This window comes from Mustelus asterias, chromosome 11 (assembly GCF_964213995.1).
Source record: "Mustelus asterias chromosome 11, sMusAst1.hap1.1, whole genome shotgun sequence".
NCBI classification, from domain to species: domain Eukaryota; kingdom Metazoa; phylum Chordata; class Chondrichthyes; order Carcharhiniformes; family Triakidae; genus Mustelus; species Mustelus asterias.
The window spans coordinates 111,396,225-111,418,900 of record NC_135811.1 but is presented as its reverse complement, the minus strand read 5'-3'; the positions used below and the strand labels follow the sequence as shown (position 1 = coordinate 111,418,900).

The 22,676-nt window shown below is 45.2% G+C and overlaps 1 protein-coding gene across 1 annotated transcript in view; it reads left to right on the top strand.

The window, feature by feature from the left end:
- coasy (CoA synthase) overlaps nt 1-22,676 on the top strand; it is a 68,271-nt gene that overhangs the window by 8,667 nt on the left and 36,928 nt on the right. The window contains exons 3-4 of the mRNA XM_078224298.1: nt 12,148-12,362; nt 21,146-21,277. Of these exons, the coding sequence (XP_078080424.1) occupies nt 12,148-12,362; nt 21,146-21,277 (347 nt within the window). The remainder of the gene's footprint in view (nt 1-12,147; nt 12,363-21,145; nt 21,278-22,676) is intronic.

Genomic DNA, 22,676 nt, shown 5'->3' with positions numbered 1-22,676 from the left:
GCATTTGTAGGGAGAGAAAAGAGCTGACATTTCGAGTCAGATGACCCTTTGTCAAAGCTTTTTGTCAGAGCTTTGACAAAGGGTCATCTGGACTCAAAACGTCAGCTTTTTTCTCCTTACAGATGCTGCCAGACCTGCTGAGATTTTCCAGCATTTTCTCTTTTGGTTTCTGATTCCAGCATCCGCAGTAAGTTGCTTTTATCTAAGGAAATTTGGCATGTCTGCTATGACTGTTTTAAGATTCAACTTTTTTTTTACAGGCAGTTGATATGTTGCAAAGGAATACAGCTCAGATGCTGGGAAAGCAAAATAATTACTAATTTTAGCCCCGCAGTGTTTACTAAGGAGAGGTCGAATGGACTCTTGTTTACAAATGAAAATGTCTCTCTGGGGTATTTTGATTAAAGGAATGGAAGGTGGGTTTAGGCATGCAGGGCCATGTGATAATGTGGTTAATGGGAGGAGCTAGGTTTGTGGCCGAAAAACAATTTTCAGTTTCTGGCTGAGGTTGTTTAAAGACAGAAGTCTGAAAATCAAAACCTCTCTGAAAGCTTCAAGTCTGTTAACAACTTATGGCAAGTATGCCTGGGTTTGTTAACAGTCTTTAATGTGACATTTGAGTCTAAGAGGACAGTTGCTTATTTGGAACTGAAATAATGATTGTTTAGAAAATAGAGTTGTCTCTTTTCATTTTTAACTATTGTTCAACTGTTAAAAGTTAAGTTGCTTCATTTTGTTAGAGTTATACTTAAACCGTGTTATGAATAAAGCTTGTTTTGATAAAAGATCCCTAATTTCCTTCAATGCAAGGAGCGTAGCAGGTAAGACAGATGAACTTAGGGCCTTAATACTCACGAGGAATTTGGATGTGGTTGCGGTGACAGACTTGGTTGAAAGAGGGACAGGACTGGCAGCTGAATATTCGGGGGCACAAGTGTTTTAGGCGAGACAGAGGAGGGGCCAAAAGAGGTGGGGGAGTAGCAGTATTAGTTGGAGAGCATATTACAGCGGTGCAGAGGGAGGACAATTCAGAGGGGTCATGTAACGAGTCACTCTGGGTGGAGCTTAGAAACAGGAAGGGCGCAGTCACTATGTTGGGGGGTATACTACAGGCCCCCCAACAGCCCAAGTGGAAGAACGGATATGTCAGGAGATACTGGATAGGAGCAGGAAAAATAGGGTTGTTGTCGTGGGAGACTTCAATTTCCCTGGTATAGACTGGAAATCGCTGAGAGCTGGGACTCTGAGTGGGGAGGAATTTGTAAAATGCGTACAGGAGGGTTCTTTGGAACAATATGTAGATAGCCCGACTAGAGAGGGGGCTATACTGGACCTAGTACTGGGGAATGAGTCCGGTCAGGTCTTCAAAGTTTCGGTAGGGGAACATGTAGCAGATAGTGACCACAATTCTGTTAGCTTTAGGATAGTGATGGAAAAGGATGTGTGATGTCCCAAGGGTAAGGTGTTGGATTGGGGGAAGGCTAACTTTAGTGGGATTAGGCAGAAATTGGCAGCTCTTGATTGGGAGAGGGTAAATCCACATCTGGCATGTGGGAGTCTTTTAAGGAACAGTTGTTAGCGCTGCAGGACAGGCATGTGCCTGTAAAAAAGAAGGATAGGAAGGGTAGGATTCGAGAACCGTGGATAACCAGGGAAATTGAGGGACTGGTCAAAAAGAAAAGAGAGGCGTACGTTAGGTCCAGGCAGCTAAAAATGGAGGGAGCTCTGGAGGAGTACAAAGAAAGTAGGAAAGAACTCAAACGGGGAATTAGAAGGGCAGAAAGGGGTCACGAAATGTCCTTGGCAGACAGGATTAAGGAGAATCCCAAGGCATTTTATTCATACGTTAGGAACAAAAGGGTTGTCAGGGAAAAAATCGGACCGCTCAGGGACAAAAGTGGGGAATTGTGCTTAGAGCCCAAAGAAGTAGGGGAGATCCTAAATGAATACTTTGCGTCGGTATTCACAAAGGAGAGGGATGTGTTGACTGGGAGTGTCTCGGAGGGGAGTGTTGAACCATTGGAGAAAATCTCCATTACAAGGGAGGAAGTGTTAGGTTTGTTAGAGAATATAAAGACTGATAAATCCCCAGGGCCTGATGGAATCTATCCAAGGCTGCTCAGGGAGACGAGAGATGAAATCGCTGGGCCTCTGACGCAAATCTTTGTCTCGTCACTGGACGCAGGTGAGGTCCCAGAAGATTGGAGGATAGCTAATGTGGTCCCGTTATTTAAGAAGGGTAGGAAGGATAACCCGGGTAATTATAGGCCGGTGAGCTTGACGTCCGTGGTGGGGAAGTTGTTGGAGAAGATTCTTAGAGATAGGATGTATGCGCATTTAGAAAGGAATAAACTCATTAACGATAGTCAGCATGGTTTTGTGAGAGGGAGGTCATGCCTCACTAACCTGGTGGTGTTTTTTGAAGAAGTGACCAGAATGGTTGACGAGGGAAGGGTCATGGATGTCGTCTATATGGACTTTAGTAAAGCGTTTGACAAAGTCCCTCATGGTAGGCTGGTGAAAAAAGTTGGATCTCATGGGATAAAGGGGGAGGTGGCTAGATGGGTGGAGAACTGGCTTGGTCACAGAAGACAGAGGGTGGTAGTGGAAGGGTTTTTTTTCAGCTGGATGCCTGTGACTAGTGTTCCGCAGGGCTCTGTATTGGGACCTCTGCTGTTTGTGATTTATATAAACGATCTGGAAGAAGGTGTAACTGGAGTGATCAGTAAGTTTGCGGATGACACAAAATTGGCAGGACTTGCAGATAGTGAGGAGCATTGTCAGAAGCTACAGAAGGATATAGATAGGCTGGAAATTTGGACAAAGAAATGGCAGATGGAGTTCAATCCTGATAAATGCGAAGTGATGCATTTTGGTAGGAATAATGTAGGGAGGAGCTGTACGATAAATGGCAGAACCATAAAGGGTGTAGATACGCAGAGGGACCTGGGTGTGCAAGTCCACAGATCCTTGAAGGTGACGTCACAGGTGGAGAAGGTAGTGAAGAAGGCATATGGCATGCTTGCCTTTATAGGACGGGGCATAGAGTATAAAAGTTGGGGTCTGATGTTGCAGATGTATAGAACGTTAGTTCGGCCGCATTTGGAATACTGCGCCCAGTTCTGGTCGCCACACTACCAGAAGGACGTGGAGGCTTTGGAGAGAGTACAGAGGAGGTTTACCAGGATGTTGCCTGGTATGGAGGGGCTTAGTTATGAGGAGAGATTGGGTAAACTGGGGTTGTTCTCCCTGGAAAGACGGAGGATGAGGGGAGACTTAATAGAGGTGTATAAAATTATGAAAGGCATAAATAGGGTGAACGGTGGGAAGCTTTTCCCCAGGTCGGTGGTGACGTTCATGAGGGGTCATAGGTTCAAGGTGAAGGGGGGGGAGGTTTAACACAGATATCAGAAGGACATATTTTACACAGAGGGTGGTGGGGGCCTGGAATGCGCTGCCAGGCAAGGTGGTGGAGGCAGACACACTGGGAACGTTTAAGACTTATCTAGATAGCCATATGAACGGAGTGGGAATGGAGGGATACAAAAGAATGGTCTAGTTTGGACCAGGGAGCGGCACGGGCTTGGAGGGCCGAAGGGCCTGTTCCTCTGCTGTATTGTTCTTTGTTAATTTGTCAGTGGAATTACTCCTGGAGTGAAGCATCCTATCCTCACATTTATGCCAAGATAGAAACAAATGTCGAGGTCTGTTCTGGCTTCATAGTAAATCTTGGGCTTCGGGTCTCGGACCCTAACAATATGCTTATATTGGAAGCAGTTCTGAGAAGGTTCCCTAAGTTGTTTCTTGGGCTGAAGGGTTTCTTATGAGGAAATATTGAGTAGCTTAGACATATACTCATTGAAGTTTAGAAAAATGAGAGTGATCTTATGGAACGTATAAGATTCTGAGAGGCTTTACAGGATGGATGCTGAGAATGTTTCCTCTTGTGGCAGAATCTAAAACTGGGGCACAGTTTCAAAGTAAATGGTGTCTTATTTAAGACTTGGATGAGAAGGAACAAGTTCTCTGAGGGTGGTTAGTCTTTCAAATTCTCTTCCTCCGAGAGAAGTGGAAATTGGGATATTTGAATAGATTCAGGACTTAGTTTGTTTTCTTTTATCCACAAGTGATTGAAGAATTATGGGGAACAGGGAGGAAAGTGGAATTAAGATCACACAAAATCAGCCATGAGCTTACTGAATGGTGGTGCAGGCTTGGTAAGCTAAATGGTCTACTCCTATTTTTAATGATCTTATATCACAGGATTAATATGGTACAAAAAGAGAATCTGGCCCATCATTTTAGTGAGGAGCTGAAGGAAATCAGCATTAGCAGAGAAATGGTTCTGGGGAAATTGATGGGTTTGAAGGTGGATAAATCTCCAGGTCCTGATAATCTTCATTTTAGAGTACTTAAGGAAGTGGCCCTGGAAATAGTAGATCCTTTGGTGGTTAGTTTTCAAAAATGTTTTGACTCTGGACTGGTTCCTACAGATTGGAGGGTAGCTAATGTAAGCCCACTATTCAAAAAGGGAGGTAGAAAGAAAACAGGGAACTATAGACCAGTGAGCCTAACGTCGGTACTGGGGAAGCTGCTAGAGTATTGTCAAGGATTTCATAACTCAGCATTTGGAAGGCTTTGATATAATCAGACAAAGTCAGCATGGATTTACAAAAGGGAAATCATGCTTAGTGAATCCATTGGAATTCTTTGAGGATGTAACTAGTAGAGAAGACCGAGCAAAACCAGTGGATGTGGTTTTTAAGGCTTTCGACAAGGTAACAGACTACTATAGAACATAGAACAGTACAGCATAGAACAGGCCCTTCGGCCCACGATGTTGTGCCGAGCTTTATCTGAAACCAAGGTCAAGCTATCCCACTCCCTATCATCCTGGTGTGCTCCATGTGCCTATCCAATAACCGCTTAAATATTCCTAAAGTGTCTGACTCCACTATCATTGCAGGCAGTCCATTCCACACCCCAACCACTCTCTGCGTAATGAACCTATCTCTGATATCCTTCCTATATCTCCCACCATGAACCCTATAGTTATGCCCCCTTGTAATAGCTCCATCCACCCGAGGAAATAGTCTTTGAACGTTCACTCTATCTATCCCCTTCATTATTTTATAAACCTCTATTAAGTCTCCCCTCAGCCTCCTCCGCTCCAGAGAGAACAGCCCTAGCTCCCTCAACCTTTCCTCATAAGACCTACCCTCCAAACCAGGCAGCATCCTGGTAAATCTCCTCTGCACTCTTTCCAGCGCTTCCACATCCTTCTTATAGTGAGGTGACCAGAACTGCACACAATATTCCAAATGTGGTCTCACCAAGGTCCTGTACAGTTGCAGCATAACCCCACGGCTCTTAAACTCCAACCCCCTGTTAATAAAAGCTAACACACTATAGGCCTTCTTCACAGCTCTATCCACATGAGTGGCAACCTTCAGAGATCTGTGGATATGGACCCCAAGATCTCTCTGTTCCTCCACAGACTTCAGAACCCTACCTTTGACCCTGTAATCCACATTTAAATTAGTCCTACCAAAATGAATCACCTCACATTTATCAGGGTTATACTCCATTTGCCATTTTTCAGCCCAGCTTTGCATCCTATCTATGTCTCTTTGCAGCCTACAACAGCCCTCCACCTCATCCACTACTCCACCAATCTTGGTGTCATCAGCAAATTTACTGATCCACCCTTCAGCCCCCTCCTCTAAGTCATTAATAAAAATCACAAAGAGCAGAGGACCAAGCACTGACCCCTGTGGCACTCCGCTAGCAACCTGCGTCCAGTCCGAAAATTTTCCATCCACCACCACCCTCTGTCTTTGATCAGATATGATGTGGAGATGCCGGCGTTGGACTGGGGTAAGCACAGTAAGAAGTCTCACAACACCAGGTTAAAGTCCAACAGGTTTATTTGGTAGCAAATACCATAAGCTTTCGGAGCAATGCTCCTTCGTCAGATGGAGTGGTCTCTGTTCTCAAACAGGGCACAGACACAGAAATCAAATTACAGAATACTGATTAGAATGCAAACCTCTACAGCCAGCCAGGTCTTAAATGTACAGACAATGTAGGTGGAGGGAGCATTCAACACAGGTTAAAGAGATGTGTATTGTCTCCAGACAGTACAGCTTGTGAAATTGTGCAAGTCCAGGAGGCAAGCTGTGGGGGTTACTGATAATGTGACATAAATCCAACATCCCGGTTTAGACCGTCCTCATGTGTGCGGAACTTGGCTATCAGTTTCTGCTCAGTGACTCTACGCTGTCGTGTGTCGTGAAGGCCGCCTTGGAGAACGCTTACCTGAAGATCCAAGGCTGAATGCCCGTGACTGCTGAAGTGCTCCCCCACAGGAAGAGAACAGTCTTGCCTGGTGATTGTCGAGCGGTGTTCATTCATCCGTTGTCGTAGCGTCTGCATGGTTTCCCCAATGTACCATGCCTCGGGACATCCTTTCTTGCAGCGTATCAGGTAGATAACGTTGGCCGAGTTGCAAGAGTAGGTACCGTGTACCTGGTAGATGGTGTCTCACGTGAGATGATGGCATCCGTGTTGATGATCCGGCACGTCTTGCAGAGGTTGCTGTGGCAGGGTTGTGTGGTGTCGTGGTCACTGTTCTCCTGAAGGCTGGGTAGTTTGCTGCGGACAATGGTCTGTTTGAGGTTGCGTGGTTGTTTGAAGGCAAGAAGTGGGGGTGTGGGGATGGCCTTGGCGAGATGTTTGTCTTCATCAATGACATGTTGAAGGCTCCGGAGGAGATGCTGTAGCTTCTCCGCTCCGGGGAAGTACTGGACGACGAAGGGTACTCTGTCCACCGTGTCCCGTGTTTGTCTTCTGAGGAGGTCGGTGCGGTTTTTCGCTGTGGCGCGTTGGAACTGTTGATCGATGAGTCGAGCGCCATATCCTGTTCTTATGAGGGCATCTTTCAGCGTCTGGAGGTGTCTGTTGCGATCCTCCTCATCCGAGCAGATCCTGTGTATTCGGAGGGCTTGTCCGTAGGGGATGGCTTCTTTTACGTGTTTAGGGTGGAAGCTGGAGAAGTGGAGCATCATGAGGTTATCCGTGGGCTTGCGGTACAGTGAGGTGCTGAGGTGACTGTCCTTAATGGAGATGCGTGTGTCCAAGAATGCAACCGATTCCGGAGAGTAGTCCATGGTGAGTCTGATGGTGGGATGGAACTTGTTGATGTCATCGTATAGTTGTTTCAGTGATTGCTCACCATGACTCCAAAGGAAGAAAATATCATCGATGTATCTAGTGTATAGCATCGGTTGAAGGTCCTGTGCGGTGAAGAAGTCTTGTTCGAACCTGTGCATGAAGATGTTGGCATATTGAGGTGCGAATTTTGTCCCCATGGCTGTTCCGTGTGTCTGGATGAAGAACTGGTTGTTGAAGGTGAAGATATTGTGATCCAGGATGAAGCGGATGAGATGTAAAATTGCATCTGGAAACTGGCAGTTGACGGCATTGCGTACTGAGGCCGTTGCAGCAATGCCATCATCGTGGGGGATGCTGGTGTAGAGTGCCGAGACATCCATTGTGACGAGGAGTGCTCCTGATTCAACTGCTCCATGTGTGTTGAGTTTCTGTAGGAAGTCCGTAGTGTCGCGACAAAAGCTGGGGGTTCTTTGTACAATGGGTTTCAGGATGCCCTCGACATAGCCGGAGAGGTTCTCGCACAGGGTTCCATTGCCTGAAACGATGGGGCGGCCGGGTGTGTTTGCCTTGTGTATTTTTGGGAGGCAGTAGAGATCTCCAATGCGTGGAGTACGTGGGATGAGAGCACGGAGGGTGCTCTGAAGGTCCGGATCAAAGGTTTTGATCAGAGTGTTGAGTTGACGGGTGTGTTCTTTGGTCGGATCTGTGGGTAACTGTCTGTAGTGTTCCTCGTTGTTCAGTTGTCGGTACACTTCTTTGCAGTAATCCGTTCTGTTCAGTATGACGATGGCCCCTCCTTTGTCTGCTGGTTTGATGACAATGCTGTGGTTGGTCTTGACAGCGTGGATGGCGTTGCGTTGTGCTTGTGTGATGTTCGGTGCTGTCTTGTGAGTGCGGCTGATGAATTTGGTGTTGACGCACCTCCTGATGGCTTGGGCATACATGTCAAGTCGACGGCACCTGCCTTCCGGAGGATTCCAATTCGACTCTTTCCTCTTCGGTTGCAGTGCGGGTCTCTCTGTCTGCTGTTCCGGTTCATTAGCTGTCTCATTGCGTTCGCTGTTGGCCTCTTGGGGTTTGTGGAAGAACTCCCGCAGCCTCATTCGCCTGATGAATTCCTCTGTGTCCGCCGCGAGTCTGATGGGGTCTATTTTGGTAGTGGGGCAAAAGTTGAGCCCTCGGCTGAGAACTTCCATTTCATCTGGCTGAAGTGTGTAGTCCGATAGGTTGACAATGGACTTTCCTGCAGTGGTACTGTTTTCTACTGTGGTACCGGGGGAGGCTTGGTTGCTGCTGGTGGTGATGCCGAGTTTCTCAAGTTTCCTGTTCTTGGTGTGCATGTAGATGGTGTAGTTCCTTAGTCTCGTCTGCTTGGCAGAGTTTCGCAGCTGGTCTGCGTCCTGAGCGCAGGTTGAGACTATGGATTCGATCTTGGTTTCCAGGCTGCGGCGTTTGCTGTAGAGTTGGTGTATGAGGTGTTTGAGGAGGGTGAGAGAGGTGCGACGGCACAGTCTCTCAGCGTAGTCCGTGTTAAAGGTTGACCTGAGTGGGTTCGTGATCCGTAGTCCTTTCGGTATCTTGTCTGCTTTCTTGCATGTTTGTAGAAACTTGATGTCTGTGTCGATATGCGCGATCTTCTTGGAGATCCTCTCCACTTGGAGCCGGCAGTTTGTGGCGTCGATGGTAGTCATGATGTGGAGATGCCGGCGTTGGACTGGGGTAAGCACAGTAAGAAGTCTCACAACACCAGGTTAAAGTCCAACAGGTTTATTTGGTAGCAAATACCATAAGCTTTCGGAGCAATGCTCCTTCGTCAGATGGAGTGGTCTCTGTTCTCAAACAGGGCACAGACACAGAGTTGCAAGAGTAGGTACCGTGTACCTGGTAGATGGTGTTCTCAAGTGAGATGATGGCATCCGTGTTGATGATCCGGCACGTCTTGCAGAGGTTGGTGTGGCAGGGTTGTGTGGTGTCGTGGTCACTGTTCTCCTGAAGGCTGGGTAGTTTGCTGCGGACAATGGTCTGTTTGAGGTTGCGTGGTTGTTTGAAGGCAAGAAGTGGGGGTGTGGGGATGGCCTTGGCGAGATGTTCGTCTTCATCAATGACATGTTGAAGGCTCCGGAGGAGATGCCGTAGCTTCTCCGCTCCGGGGAAGTACTGGACGACGAAGGGTACTCTGTCCACCGTGTCATTAAGACCTGGCTGGCTGTAGAGATTTGCATTCTAATCAGTATTCTGTAATTTGATTTCTGTGTCTGTGCCCTGTTTGAGAACAGAGACCACTCCATCTGACGAAGGAGCATTGCTCCGAAAGCTTATGGTATTTGCTACCAAATAAACCTGTTGGACTTTAACCTGGTGTTGTGAGACTTCTTACTTTGATCAGATAGCCAGTTACCTATCCAATCGGCCAACTTTCCCTCTATCCCACACCTCCTTACTTTCATCATAAGCCGACCATGGAGGACCTTATCAAACGCCTTACTAAAATCCATGTATATGACATCAACTGCCCTACCTTCATCAACACACTTAGTTACCTCCTCAAAAAATTCAATCAAATTTGTGAGGCACGACTTACCCTTCACGAATCCGTGCTGACTATCCCGGATTAATCCGCATCTTTCTAAATGGTCGTAAATCCCATCCCTAAGGACCTTTTCCATCAATTTACCAACCACCGAAGTAAGACTAACCGGTCTATAATTACCAGGGTCATTTCTATTCCCTTTCTTAAACAGAGGAACAACATTCGCTATTCTCCAGTCCTCTGGCACCATCCCCATGCTTTACTATATAAAGTTAAAGCACAGAGAATTTCAGGTAATGTCTTGAGATGGATAGAAAGCTGGTTAGCAGATAGGAAGCAAAGAGTTGGAATAAATGGGTCTTTTTCTGATTGGCAGTCAGTGACTAGTGGGGTTCCTCTAGGACCCCAATTGTTCACATTATATATTAATGATTGGAAAAGGGAACTGAATGTATTGTCTCCAAATTTGCAGATGATACATTGTTGGTAAAGTAAAAGTAAAGTTTATTTATTAGTCACAAGTAAAGCTTACATTAACACTGCAATGAAGTTACTGTGAAATTCCCCTAGTCGCCACAGACCGGCACCTGTTCGGGTCAGTGCACCTAACTAGCACGTCTTTCAGATTGTGGGAGGAAACTGGAGCACCCGGAGGAAACCCATGCAGACACGGGGAGAACGTGCAAGCTCCACACAGATAGTGACCCAAAACGGGAATCAAACCCGGGTCCCTGGCGCTGTAAGGCAGCAGTGGGTGGGAGGGTGAACTGTGAGGAGGATGCAGAGATGCTTTAGCGTGATTTGGATACTCTGGGTGTGTGGACATGTGCATGGCAGTTACAGTATAATGTGAAAAAATGTGAGGTATCCACTTTGGTAATAATAATAGGAAGACAGATTATTACTTGAATGGGTATAAACTGAGAGAGGAGGATACTCAGTAAGAACTTGGTGTCCTTGGGTATAAGTCACTGAAAGTTAGCATGCAGGTACAGCAGGCAGTAAAGATGGCAAGTGGTATGTTGGCCTACATAGTGAGAGGATTTGAGTACAGGGAGAGGGATGTTTTGCTGCAATTGTATAGGACATTGGTGAGGCCATGCCTGGAGTATTGTGAGCAATTTTGGTGTCCTTATCTGAGGAAGGATGTCCTTGCTATAGAGGGAATACAGCGAAGGTTTACCAGGCTGACTCCTGGGATGGTAGGTCTGTCGTATGAAGAGAGACTAAGCCCGTTAGAATTATGTTCACTGGAGTTTAGAAGAGTGAGAAGGGATCTCATAGAAACTTATAAAATTCTAATAGGGTTAGACAGTAGATTCAGAAAGAATGTTCCCAATGGTGGGGGAGTCCAGAACCAGGGGTCATAGCATGAAGATAAGGGGTAAACTTTTTAATACTGGTGTGAGGAGAAATTTCTTCACCCAGAGGGTGGTGAATGTGTGGAATTCGCTACCACAGAATGTAGTTGAGGCAAAAACATTTCCTGATTTCAAGAAGAAATTAGATATAACTCTTGGGGCTAAAGGGATCGAGGGATATGGCGGGGGGAAGGGGGGATCAGGATATTGAATTCGATGATCAGCCATGATCAAAATGAATGGTGGAGCAGGCTCGAAGGGCCGAATGGTTTCTGGTTTCTATGTTTCCATGTGTCTGCACCAGCTCTCCAAATGAGCATCATGAGTTAATGCCATTCCCTGCTTCTTCCCATATCCCTATACAATTTTCTGTTCCGATAATCATTTAATACCCTCTTGAATGCGTTGATTGAACCTGCCTCCATCACACTTCCAGGCAGTGCATTTCAGACCCAAACCAGACATTGTGGGAAAAGGTTTTTCCTCACCTCTTTTGCAAATCACTTTAAATCTGTGCCCTCTCGTTCTTGATCCTTTTATCAGCGGGAACTGTTTCTCCATATCGACTCCATCCGGTCCCCTCATGATTTTGAACATCTCTAGCAAATCTCCTGTTAGCCTCCTTCTGTCCAAGGAGAACAGGAAGAAGTCTCACAACACCAAGTTAAAGTCCAACAGGTTTATTTGGCAGCACTAGCTTTCAGAGTCTCAAGCTCCTTCATCAGGTGAGTGGGAGTTGTGTTCACAAACAGGGCATATAAAGACACAAACTCAATTTACAAGATAATGGTTGGAATGTGAGTCTTTACAGGTAATCGAGTCTTAAAGGTACAGTCAACTGTACCTTTAAGACTTGATTACCTGTAAAGACTCGCATTCCAACCATTCTTGTAAACCTGATGTTTCAGGACCAAATTGGGTGATTCTATTTCTCTCTGATTGCCATAATGATGAACAAAGCAGCTCATTTTAAGTTATGAATAAATGGTCTGTGGAGAATAATTTAACACAAAAAATAAAGCCAATCCTACCGAGGCAGGTAATCTTTTTAAGAGTTCTTTTAAGTTTCACTTTTTATTGCAGGAAAGGTGCTAAAGGAGCTCATTGAACCTTACCAAGAACGTGTTGAGAAGCTGAGGAAGTTCCTACTGGATGTGAATCCTGCTGTACAATATGATCTTGTCCCTTTGAGTGATCCGTATGGACCAGCAATTACTGATCCAAAACTAAACTGCATTGTGGTCAGTGATGAGACCCAAAAGGGTGGAGAAGCAGTGAACAGAAAGCGACTAGAAAATGTAACGTATACAAAACAATGTCTAGAATCTGGCATTTTTGATTTGTGTGGTATCTTTAATAGAACAAAACATTGCAGGATGCTAGAGTGAATATTCAATCATTGCCTGCATCAGTTAATCACATGTATGTCAACATAGTGAATGTATACGTACTTTCAACATATGAATGGTATTTTGTAAAGAAACTCAGTAAAACTAGATCTATGTCTTTCCTGTTCCATCTTCTGTATGTAGTCCCATTGTACTCTGGGAATAAGTACAGGAACTGAGGCCTAACAAAGGTCTTGTAAAAGGACAAAATAGTATGCTTTGTTTTATAGTTAATTGTCCGGTAAATGCACCCTAACAGCCTATTCACTTTTGCCCTTTCTCCATGGCATAGCCAGGGACTTTCAGAGATCTATGCATAAAATATCCAGATCTCTCTCTCTGCACACATGCAGGACACTGCATTCGTACAAGTTAACCATTTGGTAGTCATGAGTCGCATTTGGATTTGTCCATTGTCGTCAAGAATTGTCTACACTCTTAATTCATGCACGTATCTTGGCATCATTAGAGCTCATTTCCTCAATGCCTGCATCTAGATCATTAATAAAAATAATAAAGAGCAAAGATCCTGATAATCAACTGATAATTTACATCCCAGAGTACTTAAGCAAATGGCTCTCGAAATAGTGGATATATTGGTTGGCATCTTCCAGGATTCTATAGACTCTGGAACAGTCCCTGCAGATTGGACGGTAGCTAATGTGACTCCAATATTCAAATAGGGAGGTAGAGAGAAAACAGGGACTTATAGACCAGTAAGCTTAACATCGGTAGTGGGGAAAATTCTCAAATCCATTATCAAGGACTTTATAGCGGAGCATTTAGAAAGCAGTGGCAGGATCGGACAGAGTCAGCATGGATTTATGAAGGTGGGCGGCACGGTAGCACAGTGGTTAGCACTGCTGCTTGTCAGCTCCAGGGACCTGGGTTCAATTCCCGGCTTGGGTCACTGTCTGTGTGGAGTTTGCACATTCTCCTCGTGTCTGCATGGGTTTCCTCCAGGTGCTCCGGTTTCCTCCCACAGTCCAAAGATGTGCGGGTTAGGTTGATTGGCCATGCTAAAATTGCCCCTTAGTGTCCTGAGATGCGTAGGTTAGAGGGATTAGTGGGTAAAATATGTAGGGGTATGGGGGTAGGGCCTGGGTGGGATTGTGGTCGGTGCAGACTCGATGAGCCGAATGGCCTCTTTCTGTACTGTAGGGATTCTATGATTCTATGAAATCATGCTTGACAAATCTGTTGGAATTCTTTGAATATGTAACTAGTAGAGTTGACAAGGGGGAACCAGTAGATGTGCTATATTTGGACTTTCACAAAGCGTTTGACAAAATCCTGCGTAAGAGTTTATCATACAAGATTAAAGTGCATGGGATTGGGGGAAGTGTATTGAGATGGATAGAAAACTGGTTGGCAGAGAGGAAACAAAGAGTCAGAATTAATGGGTCCTGTCCAAATTGGCAGGCATTAACTAGTGGGGTGCCATAGGGATCGGTGCTGGGACCCCAGCTATTCATAATATATATTAATGATTTGGATGAGAGAACAAAATATAACATCTCAAAGTTTGCAGGTGATACCAAATTGGGTGGGAGGGTGAACTGTGATGAGGGTGCAGAGAGCCTTCAGAATGATCTGGACAGGTTGGGTGAGTGGGCTACTCAATGGCAGATGCAGTATAATTTGGATAAGTGTGAGGTTATTCACTTTGGAAGCAAAAACAAGGCGGCAGATTACTACCTGAATGGCTGTAAATTGGGAGAGGGGAGTGTGCAGCGGAACCTGGATGTCCTTGTGGACCAGTCACTGAAGGTAAGTGCGCAGGTGCAGCAGGTGTTAAAGAAGGCAAATGACATGTTGGCCTTCATTGCGAGAGGTTTCGAGTACAGGAGCAGGGATGTGTTGTTGCAATTATACAGGGCCTTGGTGAGGCCAAACCTAGAATATTGTGTGCAGTTTTGGTCTCCTTTTCTTTGAAAGGATGTTCTTGCTCTCAAGGGAGTGCAGCGAAGGTTTACCAGGCTGATTCCAGGGATGACGGGACTGATGTATGAGGAGTGATTGGCTAGGTTAGGATTGTTTTCGCTGGAGTTCAGACGAATGAAGGGGGGAATCTCATAGAGACTTATAAAATTCTAACAGGACTAGACAGGGTAGATGCAGGGAGGATGTTCCTGATGGTGGGGGGAGGGTGTCCAGAACCCAGGGCCACAGTCTGAGTTTTCAGGGTAGACCATTAGGATGGAGATGGGGAGACGTTTCTTCACCCAAAGAGTGGTGAGCCAGTGGAATTCATTACCACAGGAAGTAGTTGATGCCAAAACATTGAATGTATTCAAGAGGCGGCTGGATATAGCATTTGGGGTGAATGGGATCAAAGGTTATGGGGGGAAAAGCAGCTCTAGGCTAATGAGTTGGATGATCTGCCATGATCGTGACGAATGGCGGAGCAGACTCGAAGGGCCAAATGGCCTCCTCCTGCTCCTATCTTCTATGTTTCTATCCGAATATTGAACCCTGTGGAGAAACGGAATGCTGACTAGTCTTCAAGAAGATCCGCTATGCAGTGAGCTTTCAGACAATTCTCAGTCCAGTGCTGTATATTGTTACCATTACTAGAGGCTGCTTGCATGCTACCTTATCAAAAGCTGGAAGTCCAATTAGGCAATGTTTACTGGACTTTCCTCATCCAGTGTAGAACATAGGAGCAGGAGTAGGCCATTCAGCCCATCAAGCCTGCCTTGGTAACTTCTCCAAAAAATACAATAAAGTTAGTGACAGGATCTTTTTATTTGAAGTCATGCTATGTGTCCCTGATATGTCCCTCTCTATCTGAGTAGTCATATATTGCATCATTAATGACACTATCAAGCCTCTTTTCTACTACCGCTGTCAAACAATTGAGTCTCTAGTTTCCAGGATCCATCTTGACTTTTTTAAAGATTGGAAGGACATTTATCTCCTCCAATTTAAGGGAAAAGACCTTGATTTTGGTGAGCTATAGAAAATGTGGACAAAAGCTTGCACAGCACTTGGATTCTGTCTGAAGGCTTCAGAAAGAATTTAAGAGAAGACATCATGAACTTTATTCTGAAGTGTGGTGACCAGAATGAGATGCAGTTCTCTAGTTGTGGCCTAACCAGAGCCTTGGGACGGCACAGTGCTTAACATGCTGCTTCACAGCGCCAGGAACTTGGGTTCAATTCCAGCCTTAGGTGACTGTCTGTGGAGTTTGCACATTCTCCCTGTATCTGTGTGCGGTTTCCTCTGGGTGTTCCGGTTTCCTCCCACAGTCCAAAGATGTGCAGGTTAGGTGAATTGGCCATGCTAAATTGCCCCTTAGTGTCTCAAGATGTGTAGGTTAGAGGGATTAGTGGGGTGAATGCATGGAGTTATGCGGATAAGACCTGGGTGAAATATTCTGTTGTTGAGTCGGTGCAGACCTGATGGGCCAAATGGTCTCATTCTGCAATATAGAGATTCTATGATTATGTAAGATCAGTATAACTCCCTGCTTTTGTACTCAATATCTCTTTCTATGGAGCCAAAATCCCCTATGTTTTGTCAGGCTGATACTGAGTTTGTTGACCAAACTTTTAATAGGATTTTGTTTTTGCTTTTAACTTCCCATTTATATTTTACATTGGTTTCAGCAGCACCCTGAAGTATTAACCAATCTTTTGCCATTTTAATAAAGCTCATACATATGAAATTCGGAAGGCATTGTAGATTTTCAATACCTTTCTTTAACTCAATCATGAAGTCCGGCATGGCCAGCAGTTATTTCCCATCCTTCCATGCTGTAAATCTCTATGACATAGAAGAAGAAACATAGAAAAACTACAGCACAAAACAGGCACATCATACGCCTTCTTAACCACCTCCTCCACCTGCGGGGCCGATTTTAGAGTCCTATGGACCCGGACCACAAGGTCCTTCTGATCCTCTACAGTACTAAGAGTCTTTCCCTTTATATTGCACTCCTTCATCCCATTTGACCTGCCAAAATGGACCACTGCGCATTTATCTGGGTTGAAGTCCATCTGCCGCTTCTCCGCCCAGCCTTGCATCCTATCTATGTCCCTCTGTAACTTCTGACATCCCTCCAGACTATCCACAACACCACCAACCTTCGTGTCGTCGGCAAACTTACCAACCCATCCCTCCACTTCCTCATCCAGGTCATTTATGAAAATGACAAACAGCAAAGGTCCCAGAACAGATCCCTGGGGCACACCACTGGTGACCGACCTCCATTTAGAAAAAGACCCATCTATACACACTCTCTGCCTCCTTTGGGCAAGCCAGTTCTGGATCCACAGGGCAGCAGCCCCTTGGATCCCATGCCCTCTCATTTTTTCTAGAAGCCTTGCATGGGGACCTTATCGAACGCCTTGCTAAAATCCATAAAAACCACATCTACCGCTTTCCCTTCGTCAATGTGTTTAGTCACATTTTCTAAGAACTCCACTAGGCTCGTAAGGCACGATCTGCCTTTGACAAAGCCATGCTGAGTATTCTTGAGCATACTAAACCTCTCTAAATGCTCATAAATCTTGTCCCTCAGGATCTTCTCCATCAGCTTACCAACCACTGAGGTTAGACTCACCGGTCGGTAATTTCCTGGGCTATCCCTATTCTCCTTCTTGAAAATTGGAACCACATCCGCAATCCTCCGGGACTTCTCCCGTCTCCATCGACGACGCAAAGATCATTGCCAGAGGCTCTGCAATCTCTTCCCTCGCCTCCCACTGTAACCTGGGGTACATCCCATCCGGACCCAGCGACTTATCTATCTTGATGCCATTCAAAGATTCCAGCACAACCTCTTTGTTAAAGTCCACATACTCAATCTTTTCAGTCCACCGCAAGCCCGCAGTACATCCACCCAGGTCCTTCTCCTCTGTGAAAACCGAGGTAAAATACTCTATGACTCTAATTGCCTAAAGAAGATGATGATGAGACATTCTCCTTGAACTGCTGCAAGTGTCTGGTAGAAGTATCTCCAAGTATTTCCAAAAGGTGCCACATGCAAAAGGATGATACTTAGGGATGCATAGAGTTTGGAGTAATATATTAGTATGGATGGAGAATTGGTTATTGGATAGGAAGCAGAGAGCAGGCATAAACAAGGCGTTCTTAAGTTGGCATGGTTGTAACTCCTGGAATGCTGTAAGGATCAGTGCTGAGGCTTCAGCTATTTGCAAGCTGTATTATTGATTTAGACAGGTTGAAAGTCCTATGATTTGGTGGGAATGTACAGTGTGAGGAGGACACAAAAAGATCTGGGCAGATTGAGCGAATGAGCAACAGGGTAGCATTTGGAGTATAATATGGGGAAGCGTGAGGTTATTCACTTTGATAAAAATAGATAGGTTGAGTAAAGTGAACATATAGGCCGGAATTTTACCATCCCACCCGCCACGGGAATCAGAACGGTTGAGGGGGGGGATCATGGAAAGGTCTGTTGACCTCAGGTGGGATTTTATGGTTTCGGGGCCAGTGAGGATGTAAAATCCTGCCCACAATCTCTGAAGTTTATAAGATTAAAGAGTGATCTAATTGAAATATAGAAAATTTTGCAGGGTCCCTACAAGGTAGGCACAGTGATTTTTCCTGGCTAGGGAATCTAGAACGCGGCACAGCTTCAGGATTGGGGAAGTAGGATTAGGGAATAGTAGAGAAATTTCGTCACTCAAAGGGTTGTGAGTCTTTGGAATTCTCTGCACCACTGGGGTTCGGTCCACCGTCATTGACTTTATTCAGGATTAAAATTGATGAATTTTTGATCTCTTGAGGAATCATTTGATATAAGGAATGATAGGAATGAGGAGTTGATAACAGTGATCAGCCACGACCGTATTGAATGTTGGAGCAAGCTCGAGGGTCCTACTGCTCTTGTTAAGAACATAAGAAATAGGAGCAGGAGTAGGCCATCTAGCCCCTCGGGCCTGCCCCGCCATTCAACAAGATCATGGCTGATCTGAGGCGAATCAGTTCCACTTACCCGCTTGCTCCCCATATCCCTTAATTCCCTTATTGATCAGAAATCTATCTACCCGTGATTTAAACATATTCAACAAGGAAGCCTCCACCACTTCAATGGGAATTCCAGAGATTCACTACCCTCTGAGAGAAGAAGTTCCCCCTCAACTCTGTTCTGAACCGGCCCCCACTTATTTTGAGGCTGTGCCCTCTAGTTCTGGTTTCCCTTCTAAGTGGAAAGAATCTCTCTACCCTATCCAGCCCCTTCATTATCTCATATGTCTCTATAAGATCACCCCTCAGCCTTCTAAACTCCAACGAGTACAGACCCAATCTGTTCAATCTCTCCTCATAAGCTAACCCCCTCATCCCCGGTACCAACCTGGTGAACCTTCTCTGCACTCCCTCCAAGGCCAATATATCCTTTCGCAAATAAGGGAACCAAAACTGCACACAGTACTCCAATACCGCCCTCACCAGTGCATTGTATAGTTGCAGCAAGACCTCCCTGCTTTTATACTCCATCCCCTTCGTGATAAAGGCCAACATTCCATTCACCTTCTTGATCACCTGCCGCACTTGCAGACTGAGTTTTTGCGATTCGTGCACAAGGAACCCCAGATCCCTCTGCACAGTAGCATCATGTAATTTTTCTCCATTTAAATAATATTCCAATTTATTATTATTTCTTCCGAAGTGGATAACCTCACATTTGCCAACGTTATATTCCATCTGCCAGATCCTCGCCCACTCGCTCAGCCTATCCAAATCTCTCTGCAGACTTTCCGCATCCTCCACGCAATTCGCTTTCCCACTCATCTTCGTGTCATCAGCAAACTTTGTTACCCTACACTCAGTCCCCTCCTCCAGATCATCTATGTAAATGGTAAACAGTTGAGGCCCCAGCACCGATCCCTGCGGCACGCCACTGGTCACCAACTGCCAACCAGAAAAGCACCCATTTATTCCAACTCTCTGCTTCCTGTTAGATAGCCAATCCCCAATGCACGCTAACACCCTACCCCCAACTCCGTGTACCCTAATCTTCTGCAGCAACCTTTTGTGAGGCACCTTATCAGATGCCTTCTGGAAATCTAAAAACACCGCATCCACCGGTTCCCCTCTGTCATCGGCACTAGTCACATCTTCATAAAAATCCAGTAAATTCGTCAAACACGACTTCCCTTCGTGAATCCATGCTGCGTCTCCTTGATCGAACCATTCTCACCCAGGTGCTCTGCTATTTCCTCTTTAATGATGGACTCCAGCATCTTCCCAACTACGGACGTCAAGCTAACCAGCCTGTAGTTACCCGCCTTTTGTCTACTTCCTTTTTTAAACAGCGGCGTAACACTAGCTGTTTTCCAATCAGCGGCACTACCCCAGAGTCCAGCGAATTCTTTCAGTACCCTGGGATGCATTCCATCTGGGCATTCCATCCAGTTCCTTATCTCTTACTGTTCTGATACTTCTGCTTCCTATGTTCTTATAAGCTATCTCTTTGAGCAAACTGTTGATCACCTGTCATCATATCTATTTGCACGATTTAGTGCCAGTTTGCAATAGTTCTGTGAAACATCATGAGTTGGAAATGCAAATTGTTGTCTAACTCAAAATACAGCAACTGGATTTGTACAGGTTGGAGCTGGACAAGCGCCCTCTGCAGACTCAACCACTAGCTCTGTTTTGTGCTTTATTCCTATTATTTTGATCCCCAAAGAGACTGATAACTTTTTTTTAAAAAAGTGTTTGAATTCCCAGTGGCCAATTTAAATGAATTGCACAAAATTGCACGTTTTAAGATTTTTGCTGTAACAAGCAAACTAAAAGCAACATCAACTAAACGTTACTTAGCAGGCAACTAACACTAAACTGGAGGAAAGATACCCCCTATTAATGACTCATTGGGATCTACAAGTCCATGCCACATATAATTTATGGCACGCTTTCCATGGAATGGCAGTCTCTTCAGAAAACAGTCTAAAGTAACTCCCAGGTGCCAGTGGGTTCACGTCTCCTCATTTGGCTGAGTCACAACATCCAACAACTATCTAATGTCATTTTCCCTCGTCCCCTTAGAATTCCTTAATCAATTTAGCTGTAAGGCCCACACCTGTGATTCCTTCTGGCTTCCCCAGGGCGAATGTTCCAGTGTTCTTAAGTGGTTGTGGGTTCCTTCTCTTTGACCACTTGACAAGCTTTCACCAGCATTATCTCCGGTAACTAACAGAATAAATAGCCTTTACGTGCTGCAGACTGCAGAAACTGCTGTTCCTTGTCTGTGTATGTCTCTTTCTCTCTCTCACACATACGCACATTCTCTTTCTCTTGCTCTCTCTGTCTCAGCTTTGCTGAGGAGTTTTGATATCGACTCCAAGTCCTGGAAGACGCAGAGAGAAAATGCAAAGAAGCAACTTATCGAAGTGTTAGCTATTCTTTCCCCACAGATGCTATCAGAACTGCTGAGATTTTCCAGTGTTTTCTGTTTTTGTTTCAGATTCCAGCATCCACAGTATTTTGCTTTTATCACACAGGCTTCTTGTTGGGCATAACTCGTAGCAGAACAGATGACATTTTTCAGCTCCATTTTGCTTTGAATTAAAGAGACAGTCTTTAAAAATATTAATTGTACCTTGCCGGCACAACCCAAGATCCAAATTGATCTTATCTTTGTCTTTATTGTTGCATATTTAGTGCTTACATTTCAACTCAAGTTTGTGATTCAGAGATTCCAATGTTTTCTTATTCAGGCCCTTCAGGAGTTGGCAATCCATAAGACCTGTTTAATTAAAGATGTACATCATTCGGCCGATGAGGAAGAAAAGATCAGTTCATCCACACTCAGGAAGCGACTTTTGGGAACTTTGCTGATGCCTCCAAAAGTAAGTGCTGCTGAGATCAATTTGTGCAGCACTTTCAACATTGGTGCTGCTGGGAACACAATTTCCTATTGACTTAGAGGTAGACTGATTATATTGGTGGTGAATATATTGGTTACTCAAATAAAAATGAATACTGATTCAGTTAAAGGTTAAAAACTTTCTTGTGAGGGATAAATGTTGACCAGAGGACTGAGAAATGCTCCTGTTCTTTAGCTAATGTAACATTACTTCCATCTGAGATGCAGACGCAGCCTCTGTTTAATGTCTGCTCTGACAATACAGCAAACTCTCAGTATTGCATTGAAGCATCAGCTAGATCAGGGTTATCCAGCGGGCTATAATACAGCCCGCCATGCCTCTGTATCCTGCTTGCAGGCATACTGTTCAAAATACTGGTACATGGAAGTGACATCTGCAAATGAGATTATCTGCAGCAGATACAGAAGAGAAATAGTCTGTGATTGGAGGAGCAGCTTGAAGGTAAGTGGCCTAACTGCACACTCTCGACCACCAGTGCAGGTGCCAGCCCCATAAAGCAGCACAGAGGTCAGGATGGCAGAGCAGACTGGGGAGGTCATGAGGAAGCGCAGTTAGAACAGCAGCACCCACCCGGGACCCTGCTGCTGGAAATTGGAATCTCAGACAGGGCAGAGTAAGGAAGAGCTTTTCGATACCTTCACAGGCATCCCAAATTCCTCCTTGGCAGTAAAATATCCAAACCTCGCAGACCCAGGTGGGGAGTGAGTGAGTCATTGAGTTTGTATGAGTGTGTGTGTGTGAGAGCAAGAACCCTGAAATTGGACACCTATCTTCCTCCCTCCCCAAAAACCCATGGTTACAGACCAGAGCGGATTCCATTCAAACAATTAATTTCTCCTCTCGTCACTTATCTGTAAACAAAGGTGTTTTGCTTTGTTCCCTTTTTAAAAAGCAGTTGCGTATTTCCCAACCATTCATTTTTATATGATTCAAGGCCGACTGATAATCCTTGAGAAACTTGAGATATGATGAACTCAAACAGATTAGTTTATTGCACACATTCTATAACCACAAAAAGGAGGATTTGCAATATCAAAGAACAAGAACAAAGAAAATTGCACCACAAGAACAGGCCCTTCAGCCCTCCAAGCCTGCACTTACCATGCTGCCCGACTTAACTAAAACCCCCTATCCTTCCAGGGACCATATCCCTGTATTCTCATCCTATTCATGTATTTGTCAAGACGCCCCTTAAAAGTCACTACTGTATCTGCTTCCACTACCTCCCCCGGCAACGGGTTCCAGGCACCCACCACCCTCTGTGTAAAAAAGACTTGCCTTGTACATCTCCTTTAAACCTTGCCCCTCGCACCTTAAACCTGTGCCCCCTAGTAATTGACTCTTCCACCCTGGGAAAAAG